Here is a 20,072-nt window from a genome sequence, read left to right as displayed (position 1 = left end):
ATACTTACACCTTTAATGCTGGCAAAAAGATTTCACGTAGCATATGAAAATGCAGAGACTGCGTTTGATTAGCCGCGTGCCTTGAATGCTAAACAAGTTAGTAGCAAGACGGGCTATATACGCATCCCCTAAGGGCAAGAGAGGACTTGTATGAAAGAAACTGAGGTGGCTGGACTTTGCCATAGAGAATTTAATGATTCTCGATAAAAGCATTTAAATAACTTCGGCTTGGATTGATTCAAGAAATTTCTTGTGGAAGTCAAGGCACAATAAGAGTAAGCTCCTTTCACATTATGTAGTTTTGACCGTACGGTGTCATTCTTTTAGTGGCGTGAAGAGGAGCATGGCCCTTTTCACATTACATGGCGATGGTTAAAACCCGAAACGGCGCCGTATAGCAGCCGTTCATGCTCACTGTGGTGACTCAGTAGTGTATGTGACCTAATACACGCTTTTACATTAGACGGTTTTAAATTGACAACAAAAAAACTGTGCATAAACCGTATAATGTGAAAAGAGCGTGAGGTTGTTTCCGATTCGGATTTTAACCAATCGATTTTTTTTTGTGCGGTTAAAACCGTATAGTGTGAAATAGTCTTTACTGTACCAGAAAAATGATGATGATTCTTTGACAGAAAGAAAAATATTTTCCCCTTTCGGTTATTTATTGTGAACACGTCCATGCCATGTGATGAAAAACCGAAGCCGAAAAATATAATAATAAGTAAGTCGAGCAGTTCCATCGTCTTATCGTAATTTCGGCCAATGTGCAGAGACTTTCCGTTTATTTTTCTTTTCCGAACCTAAAAAGCCTACCCACTATTACAGTATTATTTTTGCGAGAACAGATTATTCTTGTGTCGCATTGGCTTTATATTTTTAATATAGTTCATGCGAATAGAAAGAATCTACCGTGATGTCAAAGGAAATGTTTTATTGTGGTTTATATTTTGATGCCATGACACGTCATTGAATTTAGACTAAGTACCTACTAAAGAAGTAGTGTATTTACAAATTCGATACAGTAGATATATATTTAGGTCTTCTATAAAACAATATAATGATACCATAGATAAAATTAACGAGAGAATTTCAAACATGAATAAATGCCACTTATAATACTATATTAAAATATTGTATCCATTCAATATAATTATAGCGATTATATCATTCAGCACTAAAGCGGCACACTTCAATATTTATATTTTGTTGTCAAAACAAAACAAAGTGACGGAAGCGATTACCAGCATTTCCTCAATCATAACCTAGACCAATAGTGTCTATTATGATTTTTTATCAATGTGTATTATAATGTATAGGACTGCATTTGTAGGTACCTATAAATACGTTAAAGTGTCCACCACCACCCGTCATATATGCACAGCCGTGGATATGCACGACCGCTTTCTATGACACTTTAAACGTGTCTGAAAGAAGTGATTTTAAGTGCTCCTTCCATCCCGAGACGGAGCCGCACGGGACTGATGCTGCAACCATGCACCGTAGTGCTTAAAGAAGAAAGTTAAGAAAGATTTTTTTTTTGTTTTTGGACTGGCTCTGCTGTCCGCTGATGTTAAGCGCTTTGTGTACCCGCATACTGAGTGTCACGAATTGAAATGGATGAGTCTACAGAAGAGTCGGGACTATCCCGCTCCCCATACGAAGCTGCAAATGTAGGTATAAATAGTAAGGACGATCCATAACTCGTCCTTCATCTCGAGTCCGTCACTCGGCTCACTCGACACAGTCAACCATCATTCACTCGAGTCCAGCATAACGTCAATCTCATCAGTACATCCGTACATGCGATTATGACATCACTCTTTCATATTTATTATTGTATTTATTTATTCTTATATCAATAAATAAACTCGCTACTCAAAACTTCTAAGCAACTAAGACTTTATCTCCCTACACCCTATCATATCATAATATAACCTAAGTATATAAACAAGATTTGTCCATTTTTATTGAAAATTTATATTTTTGAAAGACCTCAGAAACATACTTACTGAAACCTGTTACTCTCCAACACCTGAATATAGAGCATATTTATACCTGCGCCACCTTCAGTACATAGATCGTTGTTATAGCACTATGCATAAAACATACCTGTTTATAATATTTTTTTTTTCATTTAAAACTGAAGTATCGCATTTTTTTAATAGTATAGCTTGTTTTTTAAATTTCTCTGTAGGACGCAAGAAAAAGGGTAGCCAAAAGTTTACTGACAACTATCAATAAGTGTAATACGCTTGCAATACCAATTCATGAGAACACTCGCTTCGGATAGTAACCCAGACGATCTTCTTAAGGGGGACATGCTCAGCGTAGGTCAAACTGGAGCTTTTATTCTATTTTCCAAGCATGATCCTGGACATTCCTTAAACGTTGTAGATAATCTATTTATATAGTTTTGTATGTTGTAGCTTAACCACTGGGGAATGCCAAAAGAAATGACGTATTTCAAAAAAACACTACCTTATTCTTAGGTCAATAATTATTATAAAGCAATCATTATTCGTAAGATGTTTATCACATTTGAATAGTCAAAGACATAGCTTATAATCAATATCTTTATAATTATCTTCAAATGTGTTAATCTTGCCCATTTTTGAATAATAAAATGCTTAATTCTTGTCAAATTTGGGAACAGAGATTATAAATATAATTTTTTATCGTAAATATTTCACTATAATAATGTCAACATAAATTATACTGTTGGTTTTATAAATGCGTTTAAAAATTAAAAAATTTTAAAAATCTTAACACCACTGCACATTTATGTACTGAAATATGACTATATTCTAAAACATTAGAGCGAGAGGTTTAAAATAATACTATTTTATGTAATAAAAATACTTCATGCAGCCATTAAATGTTTAAAATAAATATAAAGGATAATAAGGCTTCAAAATTATATAAATAGATTATCTACAACGTTTAAGGAATGTCCAGGATCATGCTTTGAAAATAAAATATAAGCTCCATTTTGACCCACGCTGAGCACGTCCGCCCTTGGCAATGTTAATAAACTACAATAATAATTATTACTTCTGTCTTAATTTGAAAAAAACCACTTTAATATCCACCTGCCTATTTAGCAAGCAGAAAAATTATTAAATCGAACCAGTGTTTCAGAGATAATAATAATACTCGTATGTTTGATACAATTCAGCAAGCTCCGGAATATCATCTCTGTGACCCACCTAATAACACTGCTTTGCGGAAATAATATCAACGTATTTATCTTATTGGTGATAATTATACATAATAATATTAATAATACACACACGGTGGCCACGCGGCTTAAGCGTTGGACTAAAACGCCGTGGGTCCCAGGTTCGAATCCTGGGTCTGGCAAGTACACATATTGTTTTTCTATTTGTTTCTATCAGTGTATGGACCTAATAGGTTGAGAAAGTGGCTGACATCCATTTCTCGTAAAAAAACAAAATCTGTTAATACAAACCTCTCCTCTAAGTACACATATTGTTTTTCAATCTGTTTCTGTCAGGGCATGGACCTAATAGATTGAGCAAGTGGCTGACATCCATTTCTCGTAAAAAACAAAATCTGTTAATACAAACCTCTACTCTAAGTACACATATTGTTTTTCAATCTGTTTCTGTCAGGGTATGGACCTAATAGATTGAGCAAGTGGCTGACATCCATTTCTCGTAAAAAAACAAAATTTGTTAATACAAACCTCTACTCTAAGTACACATATTGTTTTTCAATCTGTTTCTGTCAGGGCATGGACCTAATAGATTGAGCAAGTGGCTGACATCCATTTCTCGTAAAAAAACAAAATCTATTAATACAAACCTCTACTCTAAGTACACATATTGTTTTTCAATCTGTTTCTGTCAGGGCATGGACCTAATAGATTTAGCAAGTGGCTGACATCCATTTCTCGTAAAAAAAACAAAATTTGTTAATACAAACCTCTACTCTAAGTACACATATTGTTTTTCAATCTGTTTCTGTCAGGGTATGGACCTAATAGATTGAGCAAGTGGCTGACATCCATTTCTCGTACAAAAACAAAATCTATTAATACAAACCTCTACACTGTGGAGGCACATATGATACTATTAGGATCGGACATGGTAAAAAAAAAAAATTTAATCCGCATGATATTATTTTACCCTTTTTTGATCATTGTTTTTAATATTACACGTAACAGAAAAAAGAAAATCATTTAAATACTTAATAGAGTACCATTTCATAAAAATATAAGCAGTATAGGTCTAAAAAACAAGCATTTTTTGTGTGGTAAAATAAGTTTTCATTTTGACCACAATTTCTTTTTTCCATGTTTTTACCTGAACCTAATTTATATTGTGCGTGGCAATATTATCGAATAACAAAAATCGAATCAAAGTCAAAAGACTATTTTATACCGGCATCAAAAAAAGTATAATACGGCTTCTTATTCAAAAAAACAAAAACATATAAATATATTTTTATTAAATTACAGGAAGGCGTCTTTTATGATATATAAAATATATCTCTTGTATGCTATTATAAAGGTATTTATTTTTTCATAAATTATTTTAAAGTCAGCATTATCTTTGATACAGCTGTAGATTAAATACATCAACATTAAAAAAAACGTTTCGGTAAACCTTTGATAAAAAGTGCAGTAAGCAAAAAACTTGTGTTGAAGCAGCACTCTTAATTAAAATTATGATATCCTTTGAAGAAACCTTTCGTTTAAATAAAAATAATAAAATCAAAATTACATTAAATAATTAAATTTGATATTGGTATTTCTTGAATTTACATTGTAGAGACAAAGGTTTCCTTTAAAGTTTTAAATAGTTGAAGTTGAGTTTGAAAAATGTGCATTACGTAACAACATAAAAATATGATATTATACCACGATGACGTAAAACAGTTTAACTTTTGTAGGTGCAGAAGTACTATCTGGGGAGAAAATTTTTAATAAAAGTTTTTATTGAACTTAACATTGACCCAGATTTATAAGAACTGCCATGTTGAGTCAAGTCGTATTATACGAGAGTTTTTGAAAGATGACATTGTGATCCAGTTTTATATTATTAAATAAATAAAATGATGTTTGCAATATAATTGCTTCGACAGATTCAGCGTACACTTAGTAGAAGGAGATGTTTCAAGTATTTGTTATATAAAATTAATAAGAAGGAAAAAATATTAATAATATTATGGACCTAATTCACTCAGTATTCAACATCTATAAAATATTTTTATTACGAGACATGTTTAATTTACATAAAAAATATTATCAAACACAATATACAAAGATATCATGAAACTGAACTATATAACGGATTAGAGGGATGAAAATTTTTAATGAAATTGAAGAATTAGCAATTGAAACGTTGTTAAGTAATATGGTATTACCTATTTTTTGTATCGTTATTATAACTAAGCAATGATGATATTTGATTGCTAAAAATTTAAGTATAATTCAATAGAAATTTCGATACCTCACTTCTATAGGGAAACAACTCAAAATTTCAAGGTTTTAAGTTAATAATGCCATTTAATGTAGAACGGTTATATCTTCATAACTCAATAAAAATAAATCAAAAAATCTCTTCAACGGGTCAAAAAATCGAATAACAGTTTTTGGGATTAATCATTAATTCAAATATTAACGGGAATATCTTGAGTTAATTATTTGTTAAACTGTAACATTTCATTTTGCATTGCTAAGTTCATTTGAACTAAATAAAAAATAAATACATTTACTTCAAAAATCAAGGCTTTAACATCGAAATGAAAATGTGTTCAAAATTTTCAAACGCCATTATCTTAGAACAAGGTATTTGGAGTTGTTTCCCTATAGAACTAGGGTATCGATTTACTTATCATTAAGAAGGTAACATTTAACATAGGGACATAGTATTATTTAGAATCTTCTTCCTATTGTGCCATCCCCTAGCGGAGGTCGGCCACCATCAAGGCGATCTTATTTTTGCCGTCTGCTACCCGGAACAGTTCGGTGGAGCTGCACTCGTACCAATCACGGAGGTTCTTAAGCCACGAAATGCGGAGCCGTCCTCTGCTACGCTTCCCATTGATCTTTCCTTGAATGACAAGTTGGGGAATGCTGTATTTTTGTCCTCTCATAATGTGGCCGAGGTATTGTAGTTTCCTGGTTTTGATACTACGTAGAACTTCTCGGTCCTTCCATATTCGATTGAGAACTTCAACATTTGTCACCCGGTCAGTCCAAGGAATTTTGAGGATGCGTCTATACAGCCACATCTCGAAAGCTTCAAGTCGCCGTGACATCTCTTGGTTTAGCGTCCATACTTCCATACCATAGAAAAGAATTGAGAGAACATAACAACGTACCATACGCAGTCTCAGACCTAGGTTAAGGTCTCGATTGCTAAGGAGGCGACTCATTTTGAGAAAGGCGCTCCTTGCGAATAAGTTTAGAAATAAACACAATTATTATAAAAATACTAGATTATTTCATCGAGTGGGACATAATATTACGTATGGTCTATCATGATCTGGAATAACATGAACCTTGCCAATTGAGCTGTCGATTTAAATCCAATCCATGCAGAATTTTTTTAACAAATGTACGGCTGAGCTGATGTTATATTTAATATCCTATCAATTTTAGCAAACATCACTAAACATATAATTTTTAGGTATTTAAACTAAGAATGTTTCCAACATACCTACATAACTTGAAAACACCTCAGATATGTAGGTATCCACTATAAAAAAATCATATTTGAAAATAATACAATGCTCGACGAGATTTGAACCCGTATAACCACTGGTATCGCAGAAACTGTGCATTAACCAATTATGCTACGAGCCGCCTATCTAATTACGACAATTTAAACTAGTAGGTCATACGTGAAATGCTTATCAAATTGCATTATTATTGACTATCGGTTATGTATGTTCAATATAATATGGAATGTTACATTCTCAAAATCTTGTGAATTATTCGTTGAATAAAAGAAATGGTTTATTGAGAATGCTTCATTATTAGAATTCGTGCCTTGAATAAATAATTACAAGATAAAAAGAACTTTTTATATACCACGTTTTTAAATTTTCTGTTGAATCATATAAACTTGACAATTATATGTATTAATAAATACTTTTTTTTCTACTTGATAGAAATACTGAATAAATATAGAATACTGAAATGTCATTTTGACATTTCATATTGGTTTCCATAGTAACCCACGTATATATTAATAATTTAGTTGCTAGGACTCCCGTAGCAACCAATAATAGTGTTTTACTTTTAACGATTTTTTTCCGAAATAACTTTCCATACAAAACAGAATTAATTGAAAATGAATTCAATTTTGCTTAAAGATGGCTGAAAGTATTAAAAGAATGCATCTTCGTCGTGTTCTGATATATTCTAAAAGTTTCAAATGTCTAGTTAGTCGGGAAGTTAGTTAAATAAGATTTGTATTGGACAATAAGAAAAAAATTGTACTGGACAAACAACAGTACGAGCTAATAAAAACGTGCTAAACATAATCAATTAAATAATGGGAAAATAGTATTATTGTAAATTTTATACAGCACTTAAAAATATAATAGGTACATTACAAAATATATTTTTATATGTATTAATACCTAGGTCCTAGATGCTATGGCGAGTTTTTCTGGGGTGAAAATAATATTATTGAATGAATAACTTTTATAATTTTATTATATAAAATACTGAAATTAAATCTAGGAAAATCCCATCAAAATATTAAATATCGTTTGAATTTTGATATGATTAATAATTTTCTCGCTGGTAAATAAATATTTAAAAAATCTTTTATATATTAATTGAAAAAAATGCCAAATATTATTTATTATTATTTTCAAAAAATATTAAATTGTAGTATCTGTTTCACGAATTCAATCGAAAATCTTGAACGATTTTTCAGACATGATTAAGTTATGAAATCATATCGCACAAGTTTAAATATTTCTCAAAAGACATCTTCGAATGCCAAAGATATCGCTTTCCGATTTGTTGATTCTGTGCCGTCAGCTTTTATGAAAGTCAATCCGAATGTCAGCGCTTTATTATATTATTATACTGTGCTTTTGACAGATCGATGAAGTCAATGAGTTTATTCAAAGTCAATACTGCTCATTTCATTCTACACTGTGCACAAATTTTCGACTGCGAATTCCTCCTACTATATTTCACGCCACTCGACATCAGCTTAAAGAGTACGCCAAGGGATGCTCGAAGCATAAGTTACAACAATGCTTCTCGTTCGTTATTATATGGTACATACAAACAAATAATATAATATAATATAATATAATATAATATGTATATAGCGGATTATGAATGAAAATATTTTGTATAAAAGTTATAAGTTAATGTCCAAATCACTCAATAACATTATTTCTAATAGCTATACGGAACGTTGCGGCGGCTGAATTTTGAATTAAAACACAAATGCATTTACTGAATTTAACGCTATGAATTAATTACGTATATCAGCGCATCTATTCTATACACGAGACGGCTATCAGCCGCTATCGGCAGCTATCAAGGGTAGTTTTTCATTTTTTTGTATCGAAGTATTAGCACGTATTGTAGCAATTACAATAAGTTAGTTGTCATTGTTACAATAAGTGCTATGTTTTAACAACACATCAATTGGTTGTGTTAAATATTAGAATGAGATAGACAGTTTTGACTGTTTGGAGAGCGCTTATGAGTAGGTATTAAAAAAGGCCTATAGTTAAAATTTGTCTTAATTAAGCATGGCAGTCGTAGCATAGTGATAATGCACAGGGCCCGATACCCAAGAGATGCAGGTTTGATTCCTGCCGGGTGTCTTACTTTTTTCGAAAAAGTTTTTTCTATTGGCTATATTTTCTCATGAGTGTTTTCAGAAGTATGTATGTATATTATAAATATCATATCATTGAAATGAGAGTGCAGTAGTTTAATTATATTTTAATTAATTTATTTTTAACCAATCTAAAATCTCACATTGATAAATCAATTATGGAGCGAATTAATTAACAGGTACAGATGGGAAGGTAGGCTGTAATTAAACAGTAACCTTTTTGCGGTTTTGTTTGTAAGTGGGAATTTTGCAAGGTCATCGTTTCCGGAGTTCAATGCCCTCTCCGACCCATTTCAGAATAATCCATCACTTTACCAGGACACCAGCTGATCGTATCGTACTTTTCTTCTTTCAACTTAGACATTATACAAAGCGCCATAATGTTAAAAAAAACGGTACGCTGATCACTAATTATCTGTTCTTACCTTTTCCGGGTTCTTTCATAATATTATGGCATCTGGGGTGATTGTTTAGTATTGTAAATCGATTTTAATTTTTTCCAAGATCTCTGGAGGGTTAATTACAAAAAAATGTGTTTTTCAACAGAAAGTGCATTGACACTAATGATGTTGAAGAAAACCTTTTACTAAAAAACCGTCTATAAAATTTATTTATTTATTTAAGAAAACAAAACATTGTGGACATAACAAATCTAAATTCAAAACGTACACAACATGAGATTTACATTATAACAAATATTACCCTCACAAGAGAGAAGAGGATATATTATAAAATAATAATAAATAAAATAATTACAAGATAAAAAGAACTTTTTATATACAACGTTTTGAAATTTTCTGTTGAATCATATAAACTTGACAATTCTATGTATTAATAAATCCTTTTTTTGTACTTAATAAAAATACTGAATAATTAATATAGAATACTGAAATGTCATTTTGACATGTCATATTGATTTCCATAGTATATATTACTAATTTAGTTGCTAGGAACCCCTTAGCAACCAATAATAGTGTTTACTTTTTACGAATTTTTTCCGAAAAACTTTAACTTTCCATACAAAACCGAATTAACTGAAAATGAATTCTATTCTGTTTAAAGATTGTTAAAAGTATTAAAAGAGTGCATTGTAATCATGTTCTGATATATGCTAAAAGTTTCTTATGTCTAGCTAGTCGGAAAGTTAGTTAAAAATCTTCAATCGTCCAATACAAATCTTGGACAAACTAGAAAAAATTTGTACTTGACAAACAAGAATGCGAGCTAATAAAAACGTGGTAATAAAAATAAAAACATACTTAAATACAATAATTATATCCAGAACAATAAAACTTCGAATACAAAATACATAGCACGTCACCGAAAAAATCTATGTCTTTGGGGAGCGCATTGACTAGTCTTGAACCCCTTGCTAATGGTGCCTGATAGGCTTGACACGAGGAAACGGTTCCGATCCAGAATAAATCATGGCTGCGACCACATAGATAATCGACAGTACATGTAAATTCAAATTCAATAGGACACCAAAAAACCATCCCACGCGTTAACAGGCAAAAGTGTTTCAAGAGCAGAAGAAAGATTGAAAAACAAGCATGCCTAGTGAAAAGGTAGTTGGAAAATAATCATTTGACAAATTATCGAAAGGAAAATAGTTATATGTCTTAAAATAAAGACATCGAAGCAAATTTCTTCTGGACGCATTCTAAAATAAGCTTATAGGAAACCTCATAAGGACACCCATATTCAAGAATGCTACGCACTAATGAGACGTAGAGTGTACTTAAGTAAATTAATCGTAAAATAGCATATAATTACATTATTTACATTAACAGTGTTATTTTCTTTCGCCATCAGGTCTGACTATCTTCAAAGGAGTACATGCTTTCGACAGGGATAAGCCAAATACTCCTAACTCTGATGTGCAGTATTCAATTGTTCAAGGAAATGAAAAAGGAAAATTCGCACTGGAGAGTTCCCATAAGGCTGCGTTAGCCGTCAGAAAATCGCTGGATTATGACGCTGGAGACAGGAACTTCACGCTTACTATAATGGCAACGGTAAATAAAACAATATATCATACTGAAATAGGCATTATATTATATTTACAGCTCTTTAAAATTCAAACGTATATTTCCAATTACTCAGAATTGTATGTTGTGCAATACGAATCATTTTTAGCAACCTTATAATATTTCGGCTTTTTCTGGCTCTATTAATATGTACTTTACTGCCTTAGTACATTAGTATCTATTCATAAACTACGATTTTATCTTCAATAATTTAAATGTTCAATACTTAAGGCTTCAGAATGCCTGGTCAATTCTGTTAATGTAGTATATATCCCGTTATATTATAGACGTTGAATATACTGGCGTATCTTGGATTGCTAAAACAGATTTCTATAGAATAATACAAAAATTACCCCGCAAAATATTTTAAACTAAAATATGTAATAGTATGTTCATTTTAATCAAAATACTAATCTAAAAAACCTACGTTGGCATAGTTTGTAGAGCAACCTTTCGTTTGACCCGTGTCCGACAAATATGTATGTAGTTTTTTCCTTTTCCTTTTTATTTATATGAAATCTTATTTAGGTATGGTCCAAATATTAAAGCTCAGTTTGATATAAATAAAAAGGATTTCAAGTTATACACATTTATCTTCTTATAAATATCGGTGTTTTTTTAAATAATTATAAAAAATATTATAACCATGAATTAGTCAAAAATCTCTTAGGGTCAGCATATAAAACTAAATTTTAATAATACCGATGACCATAAAATCAACATAATAATAAGATAGGGTCCTGTGACAAATTCACATTTTATAAAAAAATACAATAATTGTAAGTTTATCTTTGACTTAAAATAAAAAATATTTTTCTTTGTAATGTTTCCAGATACACATTTATTAATTAACACAGTTGAAATTTTAAATTATCAAAAAAATGTCTCAAATTGCAAACTTCGTATTTTTTCCGCTAGGTACCTCTCGTAGGTAAAAACATCACCTTAACGATCTTTCTTACATCATGTACATTTTCCCGATTATTTTTTTTTTTTTTTACAAATTTGTTATTCAAATATTTTTGTACTTTATAATAATTTTGCAAACATCGAAACCTTTACCGAATATCCTCCAATCACTTATTGGAATACGTATTTAAATATATTTATGAATCATAAACTCTAAATATATTAATAATTTACTTGTTTTTAGGATCGAGGATCCCCTGCAAGAAGTGCCAACACAACAGTTACCATCGTGGTTCAGGACAACGATGACCTTGGGCCAAAGTTTACAGAAGATATTTACCGTACACAAATAACTGAATTCTACCCTTTAACAGTAAGTACAATGTCCACTGAAGAAGTTTATAATAGTAACATTATTTATTCAACATAATATTTAGATTATCGTCATGATCGATTTCGTGCACTTTAATGGGACATTGATAAATATTGATGACAATTTTCAGTTGACAATAATATTATATCCAATTGAACACAGTATGTAGAATAAATATTAAGTAATTATATTTTATTTTACTTAAAACGTCTTTCCTCTAGGAATATTAAACAGTTTGGACCTCAGAGTAATAATATAAAGAGAGTGGGTATTGTTAGGAAAAATTAAGCCATATTTCTTGCGTAAATAACGTACAGTAGAACGTCAATTTTATTTTTATTAACTTAACTATAAAACGCTATACCATTATGTTGCTTCTCAGTACGGCTACATATTTAACTATATTCTCTACTAATTAACTAAAAATATTTACTGATAACTTTATATTTAACACAAAAATAATAAATTTCAGCAACACATGCCTGCAGTTTTTAAATGACTATAGTCATCCAAATCAATAATTTACCGACGACGTGTAAAAATATTTAATTCAGCCGTAGAAATTCTATCTTTCTATATCGTATATTGTGGAGATAAAAGCGTGCCAAATGCTTTCTCACTCGCACTCATGGTTCGTTTTTGTTCAGGCCTCGAGTGTTACCGTTAAAGAATGTTAAATGATGATGAATATTCAAATAATTGATTATGCCGTTCCCATTGTGTTACTGATCCCAGTATAAAGTTTTGTTTGTCTGCATTATGTTTTTTTTTTAAATTAACTAATTTAATTTAATTTACTAATAACATTAGCATAATAAAACATAACGTAATTTAAATAATGAAAATAATACATAGTTATAATTTACAAACATAAAATTAGTTGCCTTGGCCCTAGAGTCGTAACTCACATTTTCAAAAATCAAGACGTTTCGAATCAATCGCAAAAAATACCACAGCACTATTTTTTGTAATCATATAATAGTTATGAAATATCATGAATATTATTGATAAATTTAATAAAACACAATTTTTTTAGTATGTATTTATTTCACTTTTATTATTTAATAAATTTGGACCGGTCATTTTTCCTCGACGAAAGGACGAAAGGACGAAACCCGTACAAATTTATTAAATATTAAAAGTGAAATAACCACTAAAGTTTTTTGCGTTTTATTAAATTAATCAATAAAACAATGCAGTTCCACCATAAATTGACAGTTAACACAATAAAAAAAAAATCATGAATATTAATGAGTGACATTATCAATTTGATTTTTTAAAGTACATTTTAATCTTACTATAAATCCTTCTTACTATGTATGTATGTAAAATTCGCCATGACAGTGTGAGAAAAAATATGGATTCCTCGTTGGTTAGAAAAACCTTACGGCCAAAATATAATTTACCCAAGAGTGATTTTGGAGATGTTTTTTTTATATACAACTTTTAATAATCAATCACTTGACATTATTAACAAAAAAATAAGAAAATTGAAATATGTTAGTTATAACTCCAGGCAACTTAGAAGCAGTGTAATTATAAAAAATATGTAAACTAGTATGTTAAGTGAAATCAAAAAAATTCAACGACACATATATAAAGTAGACACAATAAAATTATTTCATATATAGTAAAATAACTCTACAATACGATTTGATATTGGTCTGACATTAATTATTAATTATTACACATGTCTTTTTATTGATAGATAAAATTCCATTTATTCGGAATCTTTATGAATTATGTATGACATTATTATGTATATAAAATGTCTCATTACTCAGTTGGAGATAGTTATAAGGCATGTTTTTGTCTCTGAAATATTTCATAATATGCAATATAGACAAACTCGCTGTTATCTTAAACTATTCCTGAACCCTTCTCTTTCAATATAATGTAATATTACATACGGAACGATGTTGACAACCACATTTGTAACTTTCCATGAATGTAGAAGCGCTATGTTCTCGTGGGTCACTACACAGGCGGCCAAATAAAAGAAAATAAGGTTACAGCACTCAATATTCACAAAATTAAGCGTCGAGCATAACTAAAATATTAAAATACAACTTTACCCTTTATTATTACATACTTACTGCAGACTATTACGCTTCAGCATGGGACAATATGACAAGCACAAGGTCATTCCAATTTCCGCAGACTATCGCCACTTTTCACTACATAGTACCATGTAGCGTTGCAGAGTAAAGATATCATTCAGTCTGTGTCACAAGGGTACAAAATAGCAGACTGTCTGGCAGCATCTAAAATACATGCATAAGTTGAAACGCAGTTTTGTAATTAATTACGCGGTTGTCCCACTGTTCTCCTAAGCCGGCTCTCATATCTAAACTCGTCTCATCTACAACGTGGCGAATACGTCGATGTGACGTCATCGTTATTCACAAAACACACGTTATTTTATGGACCTTCGCACGCTGCTGAAATAAAACATTTTTATTTGGAAAAACATCTGGAGGCACACATACGCAACTATTTTCACCTGACATGCAGCGCAGGTATAATCCCGACATGTCGCACTTCATCAATAATTTTGGGTTACTAAGTGACGCCACTGTCATCGCACGGCTTTGTTTTACGCACATAATAAATTTGCACTCAGTTTTGATTTATGACTATTATCCCAGTCGAATTGCAATTCAGTTCTTTAGATTTTATCTTCCATCGTGTTTCTTGCCGAAGGCGTATCTTTTGTTCTTTGAATATTTTTTTTCCTTATTTTCAAAACTTCCAAAGGGATCGTGGGAGCATTTTAACCACACTTTTTCATAATATATTCCCTATCAGTAAACGGTTTTAAATTTTTAGCGATTATGTTTGAGGCAAAATATCAAGCAATAGCTGACTGACTGAATAGGCTGACTAAGCGAGCAGCCTCGCTAGGCTACCTCGGGCATTTGCTTCCCAAAAATTGCTACGCAAGGTAGCTCGTGAGCCAGGTCGCAACAAAATTAACGTTATACGAGGCAGCCGCGCACAGCACTTTTGAGCATCGATAAACTGACAACAATTGGATTGGTCGCGGTAACGCTCGCTCAGTCAGCACGGGCCTAATAACAATAGTGTCAATGGCAGTGTTGCCAGTCAGATGAAATATAAATGAGAAGTCCGGAAATACTATACTAATACACACAAAAAAATGAATTTTTAAAACTTTCACGTGCCACCTCTGGTACGCGTACCATATCCATCGCCGACTCTGCTATATAGCATATCGATTATGTTTTTTTTTTAATCTTGAATGCTGATAGAAGTATCGGATATAACCTGTTATGGTACTTAATGAATCGACATATTTTTTAAAGATTTGTCATATTATTAAGTGTTCCATATCCATTTTGATTTATTTATTAACTTTTTGAATTGGCAGGTGACTCGGTGACGGCCCTGTGTGCATATGCCAAATGCATAAAAAGAAAACTAAAAAACCCTAACTTATCGTCTGTATGTTTATATATTTTATTTGTTCCAGGGTGCCAGAATCCATAAAGAGCTGTTGTTTATTCCTCCGATAAGGGCGTTCGACCAGGACACGGGCATAAATGCTCCGCTCCGATACGATCTTATTGCTGGAAACGAGCGACATCTGTTTTCACTGAATCCTTCAAATGGATCGCTTTTTCTGCAAAAGGAAATCGACTTGGACATAGAAAGGACACTGCCTGGTACGTAATAGAAAATAACACGTAACATTATCACTCAATCTAAATATTCACAAATCAAGCAGTTTCAAAAAAATCAAGTTAGGTTTGTTCTATTTTCGACCAGTTGTAAAAATATTTAGATGCTTTACAAAAAATATCCATTTTATGTAGAAAATTTCTTTTTTCTGTTATTACATTTATTTATAATTTTACAATATATATTAAAGATAAATATTCGTAAATAATAAGTACCTAAGTAGTAATATGTGATTCCACAATAGCTAATTTAGGTCAGTACGACGTAAGTCAAGATAGAAAATTCATACAAATCTAGACAATGTAACATGATTGGTTCTAAGCAAACAATTCGATGAGGTACTCAAAATACAATAATTTTCGGGTATATTATTTTAACTTATAACATTTTTATTTCACTAGAAATGGTAGGGATAAGAGTATTTTACAACGTTTCTCTTAACTCGTATTCTTATTTTTCCAGTGGTTGTTTGTCCGGTACAAATTTTGCAATCGATTTTAACTAACTTACCGACTAGCTAGACATTTTAAACTTTTAGAGTATATCAGAACACGGTGCTAATGCATTTTTTTTAATACTTTTAACCATGTTTAAATAGAATTGATTTCATTTTCAGTTAATTCTGTGTTGTGTATGATAAGTTATTTCGGAAGAAATCCGTAAAAATTAAAATACTATTAGTGGTTGCTAAGCAGATAGTCCTAACAACTAAATTATTAATATTAATATATACGAGCGTTACTATGGAAATCAAGTGTCAAAATGACATTTCAGTATATTTATTCAGTATTTCTATCAAGTGCAATTTTTTTTGATCGTTTAAGCTAGTCAAGTCAAGTTTATTTGATTCAACAGAAAATTTAAAAACGTACAGTCTCACGATGGCCATATGGTTTAAGCGTCAGCCTATAGCGTCGTTGGTTCGAGGTTCGAATGGAAGAATATGAACCTAATAGGTTGAAAAAGTGGCTGAAATACATTTCTCGTAAAAAAAATCAAGTTTATACAAACATCTACTCTGTAGAGGCCCATGTGATCTTATTAGGATCGGACATGGTCAAAAAAAATGTAGTAAAATAATGCGGTTCAATGAATAAATATTTTTTAAACTATCATTTACAAAATAAAGCTATTATATTGGCTGTTATCTAAACAAAGTTTTTTCTAGTCTACAACTTTTCGGTTATTAGTGTAGATGGCTTGTTTGGTCTACAAATCCATCTTCAGAATAAACGATATTATCAGAAGTCCTTTTTATAACATTATATTTTCATTTTCAGCAAACACCTTCGTACTACAGATTCAATCCTCTCAGATGGATAATCCCCTTAAAACTTCTTTGGCCAGGATAGAAATCGAAGTTTTGGATCTCAATGATAACTTACCGGAATTTGAAGTTGATTTTTATAACATCAGCATTGTGGAAAATCTGCCAAATGGTAAACATACTTAAAATCTAACATTTTTTATATGTGGTAAATACTGTCTGATTAATACATTTTTATAATCAATTTACCAAAAAAAATCTTTTAAAAAGATACTTTGTTAAATAATATACAAAATTATATCAAAACATAATACATACAATTATCATCATTTTATAATTTTTGAAAACATTTATGGGAAAATATATTGTTAGCGATAGAAAAATCTTTTTGAAAAAAGTAAGACACCCCTAAGGAATCGAACCTGTATCTCTCGGGTATCGCGGCCACGCACACAGTCCAATATGCTAAAGGAGCGCTTTGGCGATCGGCTTTTGTATTTTAAATCAAAGTAGGTATTACTTTAAATTTACTGACCGACGTCATGGATCACTCCAAAATTTTTGTTGTAACTTATTTGAACTTGCTAATGGTTATAATATATTTTCTCAGAAGTCTTTCGATAATTATGTATGTTTAATAATTAGAATTTTACATTCTTAAATCTTGTGAATTATTCGTTGATCAAAAAAATAGTTAATTAATTATCATTATATTATATTCAAATTACATGGTAAGGTTTTAACACAAAATTAGCAATAAGAAAGAAGTTAATAATGTATCAGAAATATAACTTATTATTTAACTGATAAACAACAAAAAATGAAAGTACTAGACATATTTGATATATTTTAAATACTATTTAAAAATATATATATTTATAATAAGATAATAAACAATATTTAAGATAAGAACATTATTTCTATTGAATACAAAAAAAAAATGATTAACATAATAGGTACCTAAATCATTGTATAAAAATCTATAAAAAGTTTTAGGGTATATTAACCAATTTAAGCTATCGACTAAAGTACGTAACATCCTTGATATTTTTCATCAATAAACCCTCTGGCATGTTTGCAATTTTATTGATAAATATCTATTTTTGATGAAGAATATTACATTCTTAATATCTATATACCTACACGTATATTCTAATGATTTTCTTCTTGAATAAAAGTCTTTAATAAAAAATATATATTTTAATATTAAATTCATTTATATGTTTATTTTAGGCTTTAGTGTTCTTCAAGTAATGGCGACTGATCGGGACCAAGGCGACAATGGAGAGTTTATTTATCAGTTAGAAGATAAGCTTGGCGCCTTCGCCATTGATCCCAGAACCGGGTGGTTAACAGTTAGAGATCAGGTATGAATCATTTAGTCTAAAACTAGCCATTTCAACTCGATCGCAAAGACCAACTACAGTGACAGGCGACACACTGCATAAAGATGTAGTCTCGCTTTGCTGCCCAATTAAAAAAAACTGGCAGTTACTGCCAACCCACAGTAGTAATATCCTTCGTAAATACTGACTGTTGGCAGCAGTAGTATACAATTATAACGAACTAAAAATATCAATATACCTACCTAATACGGATAACGATCATTGTGTAGCTGTACCTGCAGTGTTTTCTGAGGAATCATAATTGGTTAAACTATTTTTTTCCGTATGTATCTTTTCTTTCTAATATAAATGTATTTTAATTTCTTTTAATGTGTTAACTGTCAATTCATGGCATTCTGAGTTGGATGAAACCAGTCCAGACTTATTAGTACTAAAAAAAATGCGTTTTATTAAATTAATCAATAATATATATTTTATATGAAATGATAATTTTTTTGTTTTTGCAAAACACAGCACTAATATCATTTTTTCATTCAAGTTATTATATATTCCTGTTACAATGTTTTAATAACTATATTGTTTTAGTATAATAATAGTAAAAAAAACTTTAATCTTTGTAAGTTGCATATTTATCATACATATATGTGTACCTACATAGATATGATTTTTATGGAATAAAATTTAAGTTAATTAAAATGTATTACCTATACTAATATTGTAATAATTTGTATTTCAGAGTGTTTTAGATAGAGAACAGCACGCGTCGTTGAAAATGAAGGTATTTGCAAAAGAAAAAAGCATTAGCGTCGTCGGTAAGGCTTCAAAGATCAACGACCAAGCAATGAGTGGAGGTCACAGGGTACCGAAAAGACGCCGAAATCCTCAAACAGGCCATAAAACACAAGATAGAACTACATATGTTTTCCCAGACAAAGCTGGTATAGGCAAAGAAAATGTTCATATATCACCGGAAACCAATGAACTAATGTCGTATGTTAATGTCGAAGTCACGTTACTAGACGCAAATGACAATAACCCTATATTCTTACCGAATAATTTATACGAATTTTCTTTGAAAGCTAATGCCAAAGTTGGTGATCTAATTGGGAAAGTTAAGGCAGTCGATCCAGATTTAGGGAGGAACGGTATGGTTTTATATGATATGCAAAGGACAAGTAACTTGACGATTACGTCACCGTTTCAAGTGGACGCCCAGACGGGGCAACTTTTGGTCGTCGAGACGCCGCTCGTTGAGGGGCGTCACGCGCTTTTTATCGAGGCGTCGGATCAGCCTGCTAATCCAAGTGAGCGTCGATTTACGCTCGCCGTTGTGACGATTGAAGTTATGAAATCGACGAGAGGTACGTTCGGGTGAATATTTATCTGTTTTAATAGAAAGGTCTTTGTGACAGTTTTGATACCGGATGTTCGTCACGCATTCGATTTATAAAGAGAATATTATTCAATGTACGAGCTTATGCATAATATTATATAGATTAAACTTATTGTATAAGAACTAGTTGGTTATTGAATCTTGTTAGTGAAAATTAATTAAATGGTAAACCGTTATATATACAAATATAAATAGCAAAAAAACTC

General features: G+C 31.1%; 1 protein-coding gene across 1 annotated transcript in view; it reads left to right on the top strand.

Annotated features, from left to right (window-relative positions):
• The window catches only part of Cad89D (cadherin 89D), a 194,530-nt gene that overhangs the window by 127,055 nt on the left and 47,403 nt on the right, over positions 1–20,072 (top strand). Inside the window, exons 6-11 of the mRNA XM_085945290.1 lie at positions 10,662–10,864; positions 12,030–12,158; positions 15,652–15,844; positions 17,141–17,299; positions 18,361–18,494; positions 19,210–19,834. Coding sequence (XP_085801416.1) covers positions 10,662–10,864; positions 12,030–12,158; positions 15,652–15,844; positions 17,141–17,299; positions 18,361–18,494; positions 19,210–19,834 — 1,443 coding nt within the window. The remainder of the gene's footprint in view (positions 1–10,661; positions 10,865–12,029; positions 12,159–15,651; positions 15,845–17,140; positions 17,300–18,360; positions 18,495–19,209; positions 19,835–20,072) is intronic.

This window comes from Rhyacophila brunnea, unplaced genomic scaffold, assembly GCF_057557595.1.
Source record: "Rhyacophila brunnea isolate RB1 unplaced genomic scaffold, BYU_Rbru_1.0 scaffold_18, whole genome shotgun sequence".
Classification (NCBI taxonomy): Eukaryota; Metazoa; Arthropoda; class Insecta; order Trichoptera; family Rhyacophilidae; genus Rhyacophila; species Rhyacophila brunnea.
The sequence above is the reverse complement of the archived record's forward strand: the minus strand, read 5'-3'. Positions and strand labels throughout refer to the sequence as shown.